Genomic DNA, 16,240 nt, shown 5'->3' with positions numbered 1-16,240 from the left:
ATGCATTAGTAAGGGTGGGTGGATTCTCTGGACTGATGCTCCAGTGTATGTTCTTTCTGAAAGCTGGCTTTGCAAACCAACCACCAGTCTCTGAACATGCTTGGAGGGACCCTGGAGGAACACCACACACATGCAAGAAACTTGTGGATTAACTCATTCTGCTTTTAAGTATCTGTAAATTCTTGTGTTGAGCGAAGTGGTGGTGGCCCTGACAAAGTTTTAGTAGCAGTATTGAAACTATACCTCAGAGAATAGAATGTTATGAATTTTGTTCCCATATAGTCATGTGCATTTTATTACATCCATCCTTCATTCCTGATAATGTCATTTTCTGTGTTTTAACTTTATTGCAAGTTCCTTATGAATGTGTTTTGGTTTTGTTGTTGTTTTTAGCTGTTTAAAACGGCTTAAAAAGCTGTTTAAAACAGCTTTTACATATAATAAATACTGGTTGCATGTACCTTCTGTATGATCTGAATTATGAAATAAAAGTGTCAGTCCTATATGAATTTTATTTGTCTCCCTGTTGACAAGAATGAAAACCTAAAAGAAAAGCAAATCTGTAAAGATCGTGAGGAGATTCTGGGGAGATATTTGTATTTTTCTTGTCACGGGGTCTGATGACCTCTAAATTTCCTAAGTAGTGTGGCTAATATTCATTATGCAGAGCTTATCCTTTCCTCTATGCCGGTCCCATGGGGCAATGGAATATTCTGACTTTTGGTTAATTCATAAATTGTTGGATTTCGTTGTAAGTTGTAGTACAAAATAAAAGTCCGTTTATCTGAAGTCCTTGCATAACTTAATTTCCTAGTCTTGATTCAGGCCCTGAGAAGGCCTTATATGTTCATTGGTGAGTTTTAATTTTGTGTAAGGAGTTGCCTTGCACCAGAGGAAGAATATTTTGTTTTGGAGCCATAGACAGTTTTAGGTACTATAGAAGGTATTATAGCTGAGATGAACTCTCATGTCTGATACATCTTCCATAGGATTTCATGATTAGATAAACTGATCAATCGGAGATTGGATGCAGTCTGCTTGAAATATCTGTGTTACAACCAAGTACTGCTAAACTCAGAGATGTCTTGATTTCTTGTAGTAGCCAGTCTGTTTGGATGTGGGTATGTTGAAGGGTTTAACATCTGAGTCGGATCTTTGTCCCATTTGGCAAAGAGAACTCTGAGTACAGAGGAATCCAGTTCACAACCAAATTGGGGTGACGGTGCCTATTCTGAAAGCTGATGAGATTCTCCCGTTCTCCAAAGAAAACTGCACAGAAAGTTCTTGGAGTGCTTTCTTAGTTTCTTGATGGAGAAAGGGAAAATTCTTCCTCACTCTGTCCATATTTCTCCAGAGCAATGAGTGTTGATTGCTATGCTTCTCTGTCACCAGCCTGGAGAGATCTTAGGAAGATTTATCCATCTGAGAATGCATTATATCTTGAGAAGTGAATGTGATGAACTCTAAGAATGAATGAAGCTGTTCAAATAGAAGCAGAACGTTTAATCCTGAGGACATGTCCTGTATCTTTCTGAGCATATGTATACACACCAGATTTTCTATATGCATCATATGCAGACAATATGTTTAACCACTGTTCTGTGTTTCCAGGGAGATGGTGAAAGGGTCATGATAATAACTGGACCCAACATGGGAGGAAAGAGCTCCTATATAAAGCAAGTTGCATTGATCACAGTCATGGCACAGATTGGTTCCTACGTTCCTGCAGAGGAGTCAACAATTGGTGTTGTGGATGGTATTTTTACCAGGTAATCTTTCAAAATTTTCTGTATGTTTATGAAAACTTTACTACAGCATGGGGTGTGTGGGTGTGTGTATATCAAAATATAATTTTGTTTTTCATGCAGAACATTAGAATTTATACTTAATTTTCTCCTTCATTTTTAAATACACACAGGTCGTTAGGTTTTGTTTCATGGTTTTCTGGCCAGCTGTTTGACTACAGAAACTATTTTGGAATCTTTAAAGGATGAGGATGTTAATGTGTCTGGCTCAGTTAAGATTTAAGTGTTTAAATGCATCTGCCTGAATGGACATCTCAATCAAATATTGTGCTGGGTGATACCTATTTGATGCTTCCCCTAAAATGAATGCTGTTAACTCTGAAAATCACAGTTTCTGCTGTGCAGCACAGTTGTACATACTTCCAATATTTGGGACTGAGAATTTGGGTCCACATATACCCTATTCTTACTCTCTTTTCTGACTATCAGTCTTGTACATATGTTACTTGATGTCTTTTAAAGAATGCGTAATGGCAGTTCATTTTACCTGGCATGTCTTAGTCTCATTTTTAAAATAATGTTGAATAAATTTTAAAGATTACCAGCACAGTCCGAACTTTTTTTCAATAGTCAGATATTACCGAGGATTATCCAGCCTTTTTTCTCCTTCCTCTTTTCTCTCTTTTTTTAATCAGCAAAAGTTCTGTGTTACTGATGCCATTTGAGCTGGATAATTATTTATGGTTCTGAGTTTCACAAAGATTATGTATTTGTGGTAGAATTATCCTCCATGAAATGTGATGGAAGATTGCATTTCAGAGTTAACTTTTAACACAGAATTTGAAATATTGCTCATATGGGATTGCTCCATCATACAAAGATACTGTATTCTTATGCCTCACTGTGTCACGACAAAAATGAACAAAATAATGCTTTGATGCACTTCAGTGCTAAGCCATTGAACAAATTAGAAAACAATTTGTATTATTGTTCCAAAATTAATCGGAGCTGAAAATTCAAAATAGTTACCTTTTTTTCCCTACCCTATGTTGAAAGTAATTGACTGATTGAATGAGCATTTCTGAGGGGATGTGGAGATACACAAGATGTAATTTATTTTACAGCAAAAATATTCCAATGTTACTAACAATTTGAAGATTATTTTTGTCTCGCTCTGTGTTTCTTCAGTGAACACAGAGTGCTGCTTTTGTGTTCACACTGACTTAATTTCCAGCCATAAGAGCATAAATGTGTTTCTCTTACACTCAGTATCCCTTTTCCTCTAATTTTGTTTGACTATCATTACAACAGGATTATTTCAGCAGAAAGATTGAGGAATGTGACACAGTCACTAAGGAGTGCGATTTTGTTATGTGCCCACTGGCAAGTGAACAAGTTGTTTTCTGTCCTCTGTAGTCTGAAATCCTTGAAGTTAATATATCTGAGTTTCACCTGTTCCCAGTGAATTTCTCTGATTCCACTTAGCTTTTTTCTGCATTGTGGGTATTTTTGCATCTGTTCTCATAACAGTTTTACCTTCTGTCATGCTGCTTTGTGCTTTTTGATTTCAAGCCAAAGGGATTAGGGTGTGTCATCTACTGGCTGTGAGGTTTCAGACCATTTAATTTGGAGCCCAATGAGATTCTAATCCAGGGGATTAACTTGCTTCCCTGTCTAAATTAGCTCTGGAAACTCAGATGGATATGCCTTTCTTCAATTAATGTGAAATGTGTCAAAATTGAACTGATGAGCACTCAAAAAGTGTGCTAAAGAATTATTTAAATTCTTGACATTGCACTGGTAATTTATTAAACTAATTGGCTCAAAATCAATCAAGAACACATTGAAATTTTATTATTTACAAAGTAATAATGCATTAGTTAAAAGGTTAACATAAGAGTAACAGGAAGCAAAAAAGCTGGCTTAAGTAATACATTCCTTCAGAAATCCAAAATGGTCACTTCAGATCTGTATAAAAGATGCAGTGGAACTGCTTGTCTGTGCATTGATTTAAACATTTCGCTTTCGTATAATGTAAATTAAGGGAATGAATTGTACTGTTGGGACAGCTATTAGCGATTTGCTATGTATGTATGGGATATTAGATCTTGATCCAGCTGTGGCTTTCCTTCCAGTACAAATGTTTAGGTGGGTGCTTGCATGTTGATTCTGCTTCCGCCTGTGGGTCTTCCTAGCTCTGTATATCCCAAGTAGTGATCATCCATGCTCTCTGGGTAGGTGAGTTCTCAGGGCTGTTTTCTGTCCCGCTGTGTCTGATCTTCAGTAGCTGCAATGCCCAGTCCGGTCTTTGTCTAACTTCTGCTTCATTTTAACCATACCCAAATCGTGAACTTCACCCTCTCCAGTGAGAAAAGGAATAACCGATCAGATTCTGCAACTCAGAGACTGCCAAGGAAGAAGGCACTTCTATGTTTTGTTTTGGTTTTTGTTTTGTTTTGTTTTCTTCAGGGTTCTGGAGAAGGTCTTAAATTACATAATTTCATCAGGACAGGTTAATGTGGTGTTATATTCAGGATATTTCTTAGCCCTAGGAAGTTAATTTTGTTACTGATTGTAATGCCTAGTTGGAGGAGAGAAATAATAAGTTCAGATATGACATGATAGGTCCTACATTGTTTCTTTAATGCTCTGACTGGCTGACAACACATTTCTAAAGTCTCAGCTTTTGCCAGAAACTCTATTCTGGTAGGGAATTTCTGTTCATGCTCTTTCTCTAACTCACTCACAGTTCAGGGTTTTTTTTCTGTTTTCTTTATCTGTTTTTATTTTTTTAATTGGATGCAGTTATGCAGACATCCTTTCTGTACTGCCACCCCAGGCCATAAGTGTCTTGCTGGAAAATGGGATTTTTTGTTGATAACTTTGGTATATTTTTAATCTTTTAGAAACATTCCACAGGAAGATGTCAGCTTCCAAGTTATTTTCATCACTGCCTTGATGTGTTGTATTTCTAGATGCTGCTATTACCATAGCACCCCTGCTGCGAGGGGTGCTTTACAGGCTGACTGTGTGAGGAGTTCTGTGCATCGGGAGCACCAACAGTTCTGGTGCTTCCTAAATTTTTTTTGAATATTGATGCTTTATACTTCAGTCACTTTTTTGATTGTAGACTGCATCTTTGAAGTGTGAACTTATATAGGTTTAAGAGATTAACATTCATCTAGGATTTGTATCTTGTGTTTTAAGTAGGGTTTCCATGGAAATTGAAAGGTTGCTACTATGGTTATTCGTTTGGATATATTTAGTATTTATGTATTACAGCTTCTCTAAATTGACTTTAAATAGTGCATTATATTAAACGTTTTAAAGCTGCAGAAGGGTTGTAGTTTAAAGGAAATGTCTTGCTTAGAGGTACAGTGGAAATAGCAATGATTTATCTTCATTATGAGGTGTACAAACACAATACAGTGCTAGGGCTAGTCCAAACATTTCTGAGTAGAGTTGATAATTTCATCCTAAAGAGGGGGAAAAGGAGAGATCCTTTCACTGCATAATGCCCCTAAACCCAGGTGATGTGCTAGTGCAAGTCTGCAAACTGAAAACTTTGGGGGGCATGAGTAATTTCTTCCAATCCTCCATTTGCTTTATTCACTTAAACAGGTTTTTGAGTGCTCCTGTGGGCTATCACCAGATTCCATCATTTCTTATGTGTAAAAACAACCTTGCCATTTCCACTGCCATGCTTTGGTCCTCATCCTGGAAAGCAGGTGTTGAGATTAGATGAAATATAGAGTAAAAGGTCTGCTTCATTTTTAAGTGGCTCGAGCTTCAAAGCATCAGAATAAAGAGATAATAAACAATTCTCTGTATTTTTCTATTTTTATTTAAAGCTATATTTGGAATAATTTCTGCATTTGAGTATAAAAGTGTTTGTGTAAATCTCTCACTTGAACTTCCACATATCCATATTCACTTTTTCATGAGTCAATGTATGTGTAAACTGTTTTTGTACAAATAAGTTACTATTTTTCAGACCTTTTGCTGTGCCAGCTGTAAGGGAAGCTATGTAACGAGGAAGGAGTGCACAGTCTTTTGAGGATGTTTTGTTGGTGGATATTTTCTTCATTTTTTACAATAATGGATAATGTTTTCAAGCAAGCTTTGCTCATAGAATTTCATTCCTCATAGAATTTCATTTAATTACTTTCATTATAGCTAGGAATTTTAGAGTTTTGGGAAGGTCAGTGCCCAATCTATATTGACTTTTACTGGGATTTGAGTGTTTAATTCTTCAATATGTTTGAAAGTTCTTAATGCAGTAAATAGGTTCAATTTTTCTTTTCAATTAATCTTCAATTTGTGTTAGTTCTTCTACTCATTTAGTTATTCAGACGTTGATAGTAATATAATGTTTGTGTGTTTTGTAAAATGACAAAGCAAGTGTGGACACACACATACGGAGGAACTAATGAAAGAAATTCTATTGACCTAACAGTGCATTCAGAATTAACAGTGTTTAGCTGCTGAAGAAAGCTGACCTGTAAAGAGGTCACACTTGATCTATTATTGAAATAATTTACTAGAGCTAGAAACCTTCAATCCTGTAGGTCAACAGTAGCTCTTCATAAGGGTCAGTTTTCAAAACTGAGATGCAAAGAAAGCTGTAATAATTTGAAGCTAAAATGTGTTCAAATAAGCAAGCAAATTAATAGTTCAGATTACCGAAGGTCTTGTATTCAGAATCCTAAGAATCAAATTCTTGAAATCACAAGCTTTCAGTAGAAAGTGTACCTTTAAGAAGACAACTCCTACCAACACCAGGAGACAGTGAGAGGCAAAAGAAGGAATTCCTTTCTAGAGTACTTACCTGCCTACCTTTCTCTTGTTGTGTTAAAATGAAAGCTATTGCATTTATCCCAGTGGCCAGACACCAGTAAGCACAGTCACACTACAGCACCATGCATGTTCCCGTGAGGTTTTTGTACCGTCAGCCAAGCTGGGCATGCTATTTAAAGGACAGCTTCAATTGCCTGAACTAGTATGCTGCAGAGTGCTTAACTGCATTTGAAAGCTGCCTCTTGCAGGTTATGTACTACATGCTTAAAGGTTAATGGAATACAAAGAAGCATCAGTGAGATGCATGTAGATTGCCCACTCACGCACCTCCTCTCTTTCAAAGGAGTTCTCTTTCTGTTTACTGAGTCTCGGTTTGTCTTTAATATTTATAATGGCAAAGGAATGGTGTTTGAATTGTCAGGGTATATTAAGAAAACTGAGGGGTGGAGGAGGTTGGCAATACAAGTTTAACTGGTAGCTGAAGGTTACCTAGATAAGCAGCAGTTTAATTCTTTTATTTTATGTAGGACATGCAGGTTACCTGCACTTCAAGACAATTGTCTTGGTATTGGCTCTGCACATCACATGATCTGTACTTAGATATGCACGACTTTGACCTACATTTTATCCCTGTAACAGATGATTTAGATGTATTTTTAACATAGAAGGCATTCCTAATTGCTGAGTCTATAGTTAGGAGGAACTCAATTCAAATTCCACTGTTCTTCATAAAACATTGTGAAAACAGATGGCCATTGCTCACCTCAGGGGTGGATGGATTTGTTCTTCTAGATCGTACTTGTGTGTCTATATACAGGGTCCTTCAGATACTGTTCCAGTGTTCAAGTTACGTAGCTATTTTGTAATTTTCTTGTATGTCTTTCCTCCTTGTGTAATAATTTTGAAAAAGTGTAATAGCTGTTCATGCAACTAAAAGTAGAGTACAGAAATCTTTGGGCAGCTGATCCTCACATGTCTTTATAGCATGACAAAGTTGCAGAGCCATATAAATTAGGCTGACTTAATGCAGTGACCTGATGCTTCTGATTGTTTCAGCAGAAGCTGTGTCACGCTGAGGTGCTTGCACATGTCTCTGGCATGCATGTGGTCTTCCTGCGTTCCCAGATGTAGAAGCTGAGGGAGAACATCAGTTTCAGGCAAAACGTCTTGGAGTTGTCCGTGAAGGTAGTCTTCAGACCCCAGCTCAGAGGTCTAACTTACTGCCCTTCAGACATAAGAAACTTTTCAGCTTTTGTGAGCTTATAAGGTGAGGGAGGAGGCAGAGGAAAGGAAAAGATGTTTTCTACATTGGTTGAGAACTGGCAGCTTCATCCAACACTGAAATAATGAGATACATCTCCCTCACCACTGGCCTCAGTTGGATCATTTTATGCAATTCCAACAGCTGAGATCCAGTTCCAAGCATAAATACCTTGCCAAAGAAGAGTGATTCTCAGTTTAGCAAAAGGGAGGAATTGCGATTTCTGCAAATAACAACAGTGTTATTGAGAGGCTCACCAACCTAAGATCACCTCCTGCTATTGCGTCTGAAGGCCTACCCAAGTCAGTGTCAGTTATGTCCTCACAAGCTATGGATGTAGTGACACAGTTCACAGGACTGTACTTACCCCTCATCTGCTTAGTCTTTCTAGAGTCCAGAAAATCAACTCTGAATAGGCTGAATCTATGCTTGAAAACACATCCCATGTTACATCCCGTGTTACTCATTCTTGCACAGGAGTGTCAGTGAGCAAAGTAAGTTGTGCCAGTGGCTCCCAGAGTATCATATCATTCCAGTCTGGCTTTCCTATCCCAGTTGAGCCTGATTTCTTGAAACATCATGAGTATCACTCTGTTGTAGAGGTACCTCAGTACTGCTGACCATACAACTCTTACTTCTCTTGTAAGAAACAGAGTAGGCAACAGGGAAAGAAAGCTCCTTTTGTCCTCTGTGTTCTCTGCATAATGTGAGCAGCTGTTTTCAGCCCTTTGCACAAATCAGGCAGTCAACTTATATTGTGCATTACAGTCTAAAGAAGAAATGGCGTCATTTCTACATATACCTCACTTCACATGGTGACACTGATGAAACTTAGGTTTTTTTTTGTCAGTAGGAAGCTGCTTTGAAGGCTAAGACATTTCATCACAGAATTTTTCGAAGTGGATAACTCAATGCAGGCTGCTGCTCTGCTGCTGGTGACTGTGCCTCCATGCTGCCTGTCAAGGCTTGCTGCTACTGCTCATGTAATATCTTCAGTTGATCCAGAAATCTGCAAAGCTTGCAGGGTATTTTATGAAAATTTGTGAACGTTGTACACTCTTCTGGATGTGAGCTTGATGTTAGATCTGAAAAAGCAGTATTTGAATCCCTGCTTGAGGGATGTGACTGGCAGTCCTCATTTCCATCATCCGGGGAGTAAAAGGACCCGTGTCAATCAGGTGCTATAAGATCCACAGTGCCAATACACGAGGAGGGAGGGACATTTATATACACTGAAATGACATTTTTTGCCTGAGGCACTAGAACCATCATGGATACTTTCACCCATATTATTTTTCTGCTGTAAGAACTGGCATCTTAAAGATAATTTATTGTCCAGGAAATAGGGAAAGTTTGTGACCGCAAGAATGCGGGATGGACATGGCCTTTGGCCTGTTTTCATAACCTGTCTTTGTAATCCTTGCAAGGACTGCAGGTATCTGTTTCTGCAGGGTCTGTGTCAGACGTCTTTCTCATTGGTATACGCTACTTATTTCTGCTGCTCCTTGTGCTGGAAGAATCTCATGTATTGTCAATGGCATGATGATCAGCTGCAGAGCACAAACTTGAGATGCAGAGCACTCAAGAGCACACAGGTAATACGATTTTTCTGTCAAGTCTACTTACTGTGTACAGCAGAGCATGGCTATCCGTCTGTAATTGCTCTCCCTTGTAGAAGAAGCAAGTTTATTCAACCTACAAGTGTATTATTACAAAAGCAGAACTGTGACTAGGTGTAGCAAATTCTTACAGTTTGATATAGTTAAGTGATCTTTAGGAATAACTGAAGTTTTCTTAAGGTCCCCAATAGTTGCCCTTTTTTGGCATGGTCTGTAAGAGATGATAAAGTGGAAAGAAATACTCTTAAAGCTAAGAGGAGGGTTTAGCAACGGAGCATTTCCTCAAAGTAAACTTAGGAAAAAAAAAAAAAAAAGAAATCCAGCCCTTTTAAATCCATGTTTCTTGAATTGTCAAGGTATTCAAGAATCTGCATTAAGCATATAGTAATTGTTTTTTTGCTGTATGTTTTATTCAAACATACTGCTTACTTTATTCTTTTATTCTATTTATTTATTCTATTTATTCTATTATTACTTTATTCTGCTCACTAAAAGATAGAATTGATTCTCAAAAGAGGACAGGTCTTTCAATAAACATTTGGATGTTACCTCCTTAAAAACTAACAGCTATTTAATTCTGAGAACTTGACACACTCATTACTGTTTTGTCAAGTATGAGGAGCTGAAAGAAACTAGTAGACAAACCTCAGTATTTTATCTCTAAACAAGCATAATATTTTTAAGCAGATAAAATGCACATATTTATGGCATCATTACAAATTTTAGTATAATTAAAAATCATGATGTAAAGCAAATACTTTATTAGCACCTGCAAACATTTGGGCAATCAATTTTCGATGTTTGTATTTATTTTTAATTTCCTTCATTGGAATGTCACCATCATTAAAATTTGAAAGGTATTTAAAATTGCATGATTTACTTTAACAGACTAAAATGTTGCAAGGCTTGTTCAGAGTACATTTTTAAAGAAATCTTCAGAAAATTGGAAAGCACAGTATGGAGTGGTATGTGAAGCAAGAAAAAGAAAATGTTTCACTCAGAACAAAAATTGAATGGGAGATGCTTTCCAAACACTTTTCACAATGGATTGAGATCTGAGGTAAATCACTAAAGAATAAAAGTGAAATAGGGCTTGTCGAGTATTAGTGGAAATGGGTGTTCCATTGGTCTAACTGCTGATGGCAAAAACTTCCCAGCTTTTTTTTTTTATCTGGGCAAGTAACATTGCACTTATTTAATTCTGGTTTTACTAGCAGGTCAGTGGAAGGCAGCAACACAGGAGCAGGACAGAGGGTAAAAAATTACAGGTGCTTGTTTAAAATAATAAATAAATAACAAGCTCCATTTTTTCAGAGCTTCACAGCAGAAACTGTGTTATTTGCCCAGCAATAGGAAAGCAATGGTTGAAAAACCGCGCAGTTCGTTCTGACCAGAATTCAGCTTGTTATATTCTTTCCTACTTATGCATTGTTCATTTCATGGATGAACTTTATCTGCAGAGAGACTGCCCAGGAACTCACCTGCTTTAAAATGGTTTAGAAACATTCTTGATTAGAAGTCTCTTCCTATGCAGTGTTTTCACTAAACATGAAAAAATGTGTCTTCCATCCAAATCTACACTGTGTGCTTAACCTTGATTGTTAAGGCGGAAGCATGCTGATAGCTTTTCAAAATGGCTGCTGGTGTGCAGGAAAGACGTGGGGAGCCTTCATGTTTTAAATAAGCCCGTCCCATCTTGATTTTAGACCTTTGTTGTATGAGTGGAATATAAAGTTACTGCTTTTCACTCCTGGGGAGCTAAATTGATTGGGATTTGGTAATAACTTTTAAACTGAAATAACGTATACTTGGAAGTATACATGAGTTCATGTATATGTGATTTTTCGTTTTTAATCTTTAGCAAAAATAAATATTTCTCAGAAGTTCAGCATTATTCCCATGTCACAGTTTCTGTGCCTTTCTCTGAATTCTTGTGTCAGCCACAGCCTCAGAAATGAGTCAGATCACTGGGTTGGAGTGGCATAGATTATGGGCATTCACATACTTAATAAGTAGTTATCCTTTATGGCAATCTCTGTAATATTTTAGCAGAATAACCTATAACCTCTCATGTTTATGAACTTTACTGTCTTAACTCGAAAGACCAATTACCAAACTCCAAAAGTCCTTGGTTCCATTTATTGCTGTATTAAGCTTTATTGATTTTTTTGAGGTTTACAAAGTAGGATTATGAAGATTAGTCTTCCTGTCAGTCCTAGAAATATCAGTTAGATCACGAAATCTGGCATGAAGATTCAGCTAGTCAGCTTCTTCATATCTCCATCATGAAACCTAAGCTATGAAATTCCGTTCTTGAGGTGACAGCTGTGGTTGCCAGGGCTGTCTGCAGGCATCCTGTGTAATACAGGAATTGCCTTGAGAAAATGCTGAACAGAAGCTATGGAGGAGCTAATTATTTAGCAGAGTTATTTTTCTATAAACTGCATGGTTTTGGTCAAAAGCTTTGTTGATGCCTTATTTATTTATTTATTTATTCATTTATTTATTTTCACCTGAAAATATTTTAGGAGTTCACATTTTCTTTTGAAGAAAACTACGTTCTCTCGATTTGCCCATGCAGTTAGACTCTGAAAGATAAGGGTCAGAAAATGTCAGAACAAAGGTCTCTTTTCACACCATTGGATTACATGTGGCAATGCTTATTATTTTTGCTGTACACATTAATTTGCGTTTTGTGCAGAGAAGTAAGGAACCGTTCATAACAAGCAATCCCAAGTGACTGGCAAGTTCATACTAGAATTCTGTGTACAGATAGGCTAAACAAGAATTGTTTTAGTATCTGTATTACTCTGGAAAGCAACAGTGACAGTCAGACCAACAAAACTTGTTAGCTGTCAAGACCCAAAAGTAATTTTCAGAATTATTACTTCTTTATGGCACAGTAATTTGTTTCATTTTGTTCTTGCTTAATTGTATTTGTGTTTATTGCCAGAATAACAAAAATGACTTAAGCCTTTCATTTATGCTTTACAGTCATATAATTACACTTCTGGGGTAAATTATTCTCAGCTTTCAGGGACAAAAAAAGGAGGTTGTATTAAATTCTTTGCACCTATTTTCTATCACATGGAGATATTCTTTTCGAAAAAGAAGAGAATGAGTAAAAGTTGCAGTTAGTGTTGTTAAAATGAAAATGTTTTTTTTCTGTTTTTTTTTTCTGTTTTTTTTTTTCAGAAAAGTTATGTCTTGGATATATGGAGTGCATTTGAACTGTAGCTACTTCTGACAGTGTTCTGTAACTACAGAATATTATTAAATTATGCTGCACGTATTTATAGCTAATTTAGTTTCATGTCTGTTTATTTCATAGTAACATGCATCTGCATTGTTAGGTCTGTACCTTATATACATGTAATAACGTATATATTTAATAAAACAGTCTTCAGTTTACATACATGGCATTTGGTAAAATCTGTAATTACAAAGAACTGTTTTGTTTGCAGGGGTGTAAATCAAGTTTGAAAATTCATTTAAGACAATAACAGACAGTTACTTATATCTACAAGGAGATATATAAAATAATTTCTGCTGCATATTATACTATCCCTGAAAATGAACTGGAAGGCTTGTAATGGTATACAGGGCAAAAAAAAAAGGGGGGGGGGGGGGGGGCGGGGAAGAAAATTTGCATGTGAAGCTGACCATCTGTTTTACAGGAAGTCTGGGCTGAAACTCCTTCCCCGAAATGGCGGTACTTACCTTTCTAAAACTGACCCGTGCTAAGATTTAACCTAGTCACATTTTGAATTGGATTTTCAGGAGTGTCCACAGGTTTAAAGGGGAAAAGTTCACTTATGCCAAATGCTTCAGCTATTGTCCCTAGTCTGTTGCTATAGTTCCTGCTTTTTAATCCCCCCTTGGCCTCAATCCTTCAGCTACATATGCACATTAACTTAATTACCTTGAGTTCCCTCAGTGGAATCTGAGAGTAGTAAGTGTAAACCTGTGCATGTTTTAGGGGTGTGTTTTTGTCTTTATCACGTTTTCAGCTTTTTTGGGCTGACACTGATGGCTTGCAAATAAACACACTAATTTGAACACCTAGTCTTACAACATCTTTCAGCAAAATGATTGTACTTTTAATGTGTTCTTTCCCTGACCATCAGTAAAATGTGTACATTTTTAACATAAAACCTGACTGACCTGTAGAGAGCAATCTGTTCATGTATTAGGTATAAAATCATTTTCACGCTCCAACACAGAATTTACATTACTGTGCACAGTTTTTGGAGGAATACAGCTTAGTTTGCTGTAAAGTTACATGCTGGTTGCATACTTCTCAGGATTCTTTATGGATGTATAGGAATATAAAAATTATAGATACTGCTGGAAATCCGAAGCATAAAACATTGTTGGATATTATGCATATATGCATTAAAAGCTCTGTTCCTAAAAATTTTCTTCTAATCGCTTGATCTAATTCTGCTTTTGTGTCTGTGTTGTTGCGCTTTGTTCTGTCAAATATCTCGATGAAGGTTGTAAAACTTCCAGCCAAAGAGACTCTTAGTTTTAGAGGATTCCAGAAATCGCTGAGAGTTGTCCACTTCAGCATAAATATAGTATCACTAAACCTATCCTTTTTTTGGATATTGACTGAACTTAATATTAGTGGGAGAAGGAGGGGGAAATTTTGCAGGAGTTCAGCTCACTGTCAGAAGACACACAGCCATACCAAACTTTGTTTTTTCCTCGTGCTTAGAAAAGGGAAGTGCATTGCTGGTCACTTGCCTAAGTTACTCAAAAACCCACGACCTTAGAGTAACCTGCTCCAAGTTTTCTGTCATGGGAGTTATTTGAAATGAAATGTTAGCAAGTAAATCCACTCCCCAGCCTAGGTCTGGGGGTTTTCCTCCGCTCATCTGCCCAGCTGCAGGACCGTGGTGTGTTTGTCATGCTGCTGGACACCCACCTCCTCTGAGACAGCTGCTGCAGGAAGCAATTCATGTGGAGTGGAGAAAGTGCAACATAGACTCAAGAAAGTTCAATTTCAAAATACAATGGAAAATTTTAGAGTGAACCACCAGCTGGATTATTTTAACAGTCAGTGATGCCTTAGGTGACCTTTTTTTTCCTTTTTATTTTATTTTATTTTTTTTAGGAGTGCTAGTGCTTTTGAGGGTATTGCAGCTGAATTTCAGAGAAGAACTTATTCAAGTATTCATCGCCAGGTGATCTAGCATAAGCCTTTCCCAAGAGCACATGTATTTCTGTTGCCTTAAAAAGCATCAGAAATGAGAGAATATTGGTAACTGCTGGTCATTCAGTGACTGTATTGATTAGACTGGTGTTGGCTCTTCTGAACTCAGTCCTACCTGGTTCTGTCAGTTGAGGTGAAGCTTTTAAAATATTGAATGTTCACTTCAATCTGTGGTTGGTTTTGTTTCCTGTGGCTTTCAGGAAAAAAAAAATAAAAATCAATGCCATTCATATCTAGAAAGCTGATCTGTTAGGTTCGTTTCTTTGAGTATACTGGAAAGCCAGTGTGTGCAGCATGTCTCTGTTGACTAGTTATAAAAGGCAATAAGGATTTAATTGATGATTTGTTCTGGCTACTTCAGCTACCTAGTGATATGGCAAAAAATGTTAAAAACAAGATTATGAAACTGAGTATTAAAATCACTTTGGACTTGCCTTTTTTTTTTTTTTAGCATAATGCAAAGTATGTATTGATAGTGGTCTTAGGTTTTACTAGTTTCATTAATTTGTCAGTGACTTAGAATATCATATAATAAATTACAAAATTAGAATGTATTTTACACTAAATGTGTAATGCATTGTCAAGCTTTTTAACTACTGCTCTTTTAAATTAGGTAACGTACCGTAGATATTTCTTAATTTATAATTTGCAAATAAGCATCTGTAGAAACAGTTGAGCATGTGCATGCATGTTGACTGTAAATAGGTTTGTATTATGAACATTTTCTAATTTTTGTCACTGTCGTCCATGTAACTTTGCACACATTTACTTCTCGGAAGTTGCCCATAAATGCAAAAATAGTAACTGTCCTGATAACAATGCATCCTGTCATACTTCGGATAAGAAGTTTGTTTGTTTGTTTGTTTGTTTTTTAATTTTGTAATTGCAGTTTCAGTAAGATTTTTTTTCTTATTGTCAGTTTTTGGTTTGGATCCGCAATAGCTTGATGGAAGTGAAGTAAATGGTTTACCAGTACTTTGTGGGGGAGTGTGAAGCATTAGTTTCTTGCCAGTGAACTGTTGTAAATTTGCAGATGCTATCTTCTAAAGAATTACTAGATAAATTTTCATTGTAAATGGAAAGTAGCCAGAAGTTAAGCTATGTGACTTGGGTTACTTTTAGAATAACCACTGTGAAATTCTCATTAGCAGTTTGAGTGTTTCTAAAATATGCAGGATATCAAATTGGTTTTTTTGGGCAAAACATAATGATTGTTCTGGTTAAAGGTGCTAGGTACTTGGAAATGTGGTAGGAGAGGATCTGCATGCAATAGCCAGCTTGCCGGTCCCAGTTCAGGATTTCTGTTCTCATTTTCTCAGCAAACCCTTTTGCAAACTACAAATAATTTTTAACTTGAGAAGTCTGGATAAGTGCTGTTTGCAATGAGGAGGGCAGGACTGTGTTTTAATTGCGTTTTTTGTATATGCTTGAGGATTATGAGGGGTGGGAATGACCCCTCAGGTTAAAATGTTAACATTACATCTTGTCTAATACTCTTAATTTGTCTGTTAATACTGCAGTTAACTAAATTTGCAGCTGGGTGCCTAATAGAAACTTAAAAACCTAGCTCAATGGAAAACTTAACCTAAGCGTTGAAATG

At 36.8% G+C, this 16,240-nt stretch overlaps 1 protein-coding gene across 2 annotated transcripts in view; it reads left to right on the top strand.

Annotated features, from left to right (window-relative positions):
- MSH3 (mutS homolog 3) overlaps positions 1-16,240 on the top strand; it is a 114,241-nt gene that overhangs the window by 85,157 nt on the left and 12,844 nt on the right. For both annotated transcript variants that reach the window (XM_080574043.1, XM_080574042.1), the window contains exon 20: positions 1,612-1,769. In XM_080574043.1, the coding sequence (XP_080430169.1) occupies positions 1,612-1,769 (158 nt within the window). The remainder of the gene's footprint in view (positions 1-1,611; positions 1,770-16,240) is intronic.

Source organism: Anser brachyrhynchus, assembly GCF_964034855.1.
Source record: "Anser brachyrhynchus genome assembly, chromosome: Z".
NCBI lineage: Eukaryota > Metazoa > Chordata > Aves > Anseriformes > Anatidae > Anser > Anser brachyrhynchus.
The sequence above is the reverse complement of the archived record's forward strand: the minus strand, read 5'-3'. Positions and strand labels throughout refer to the sequence as shown.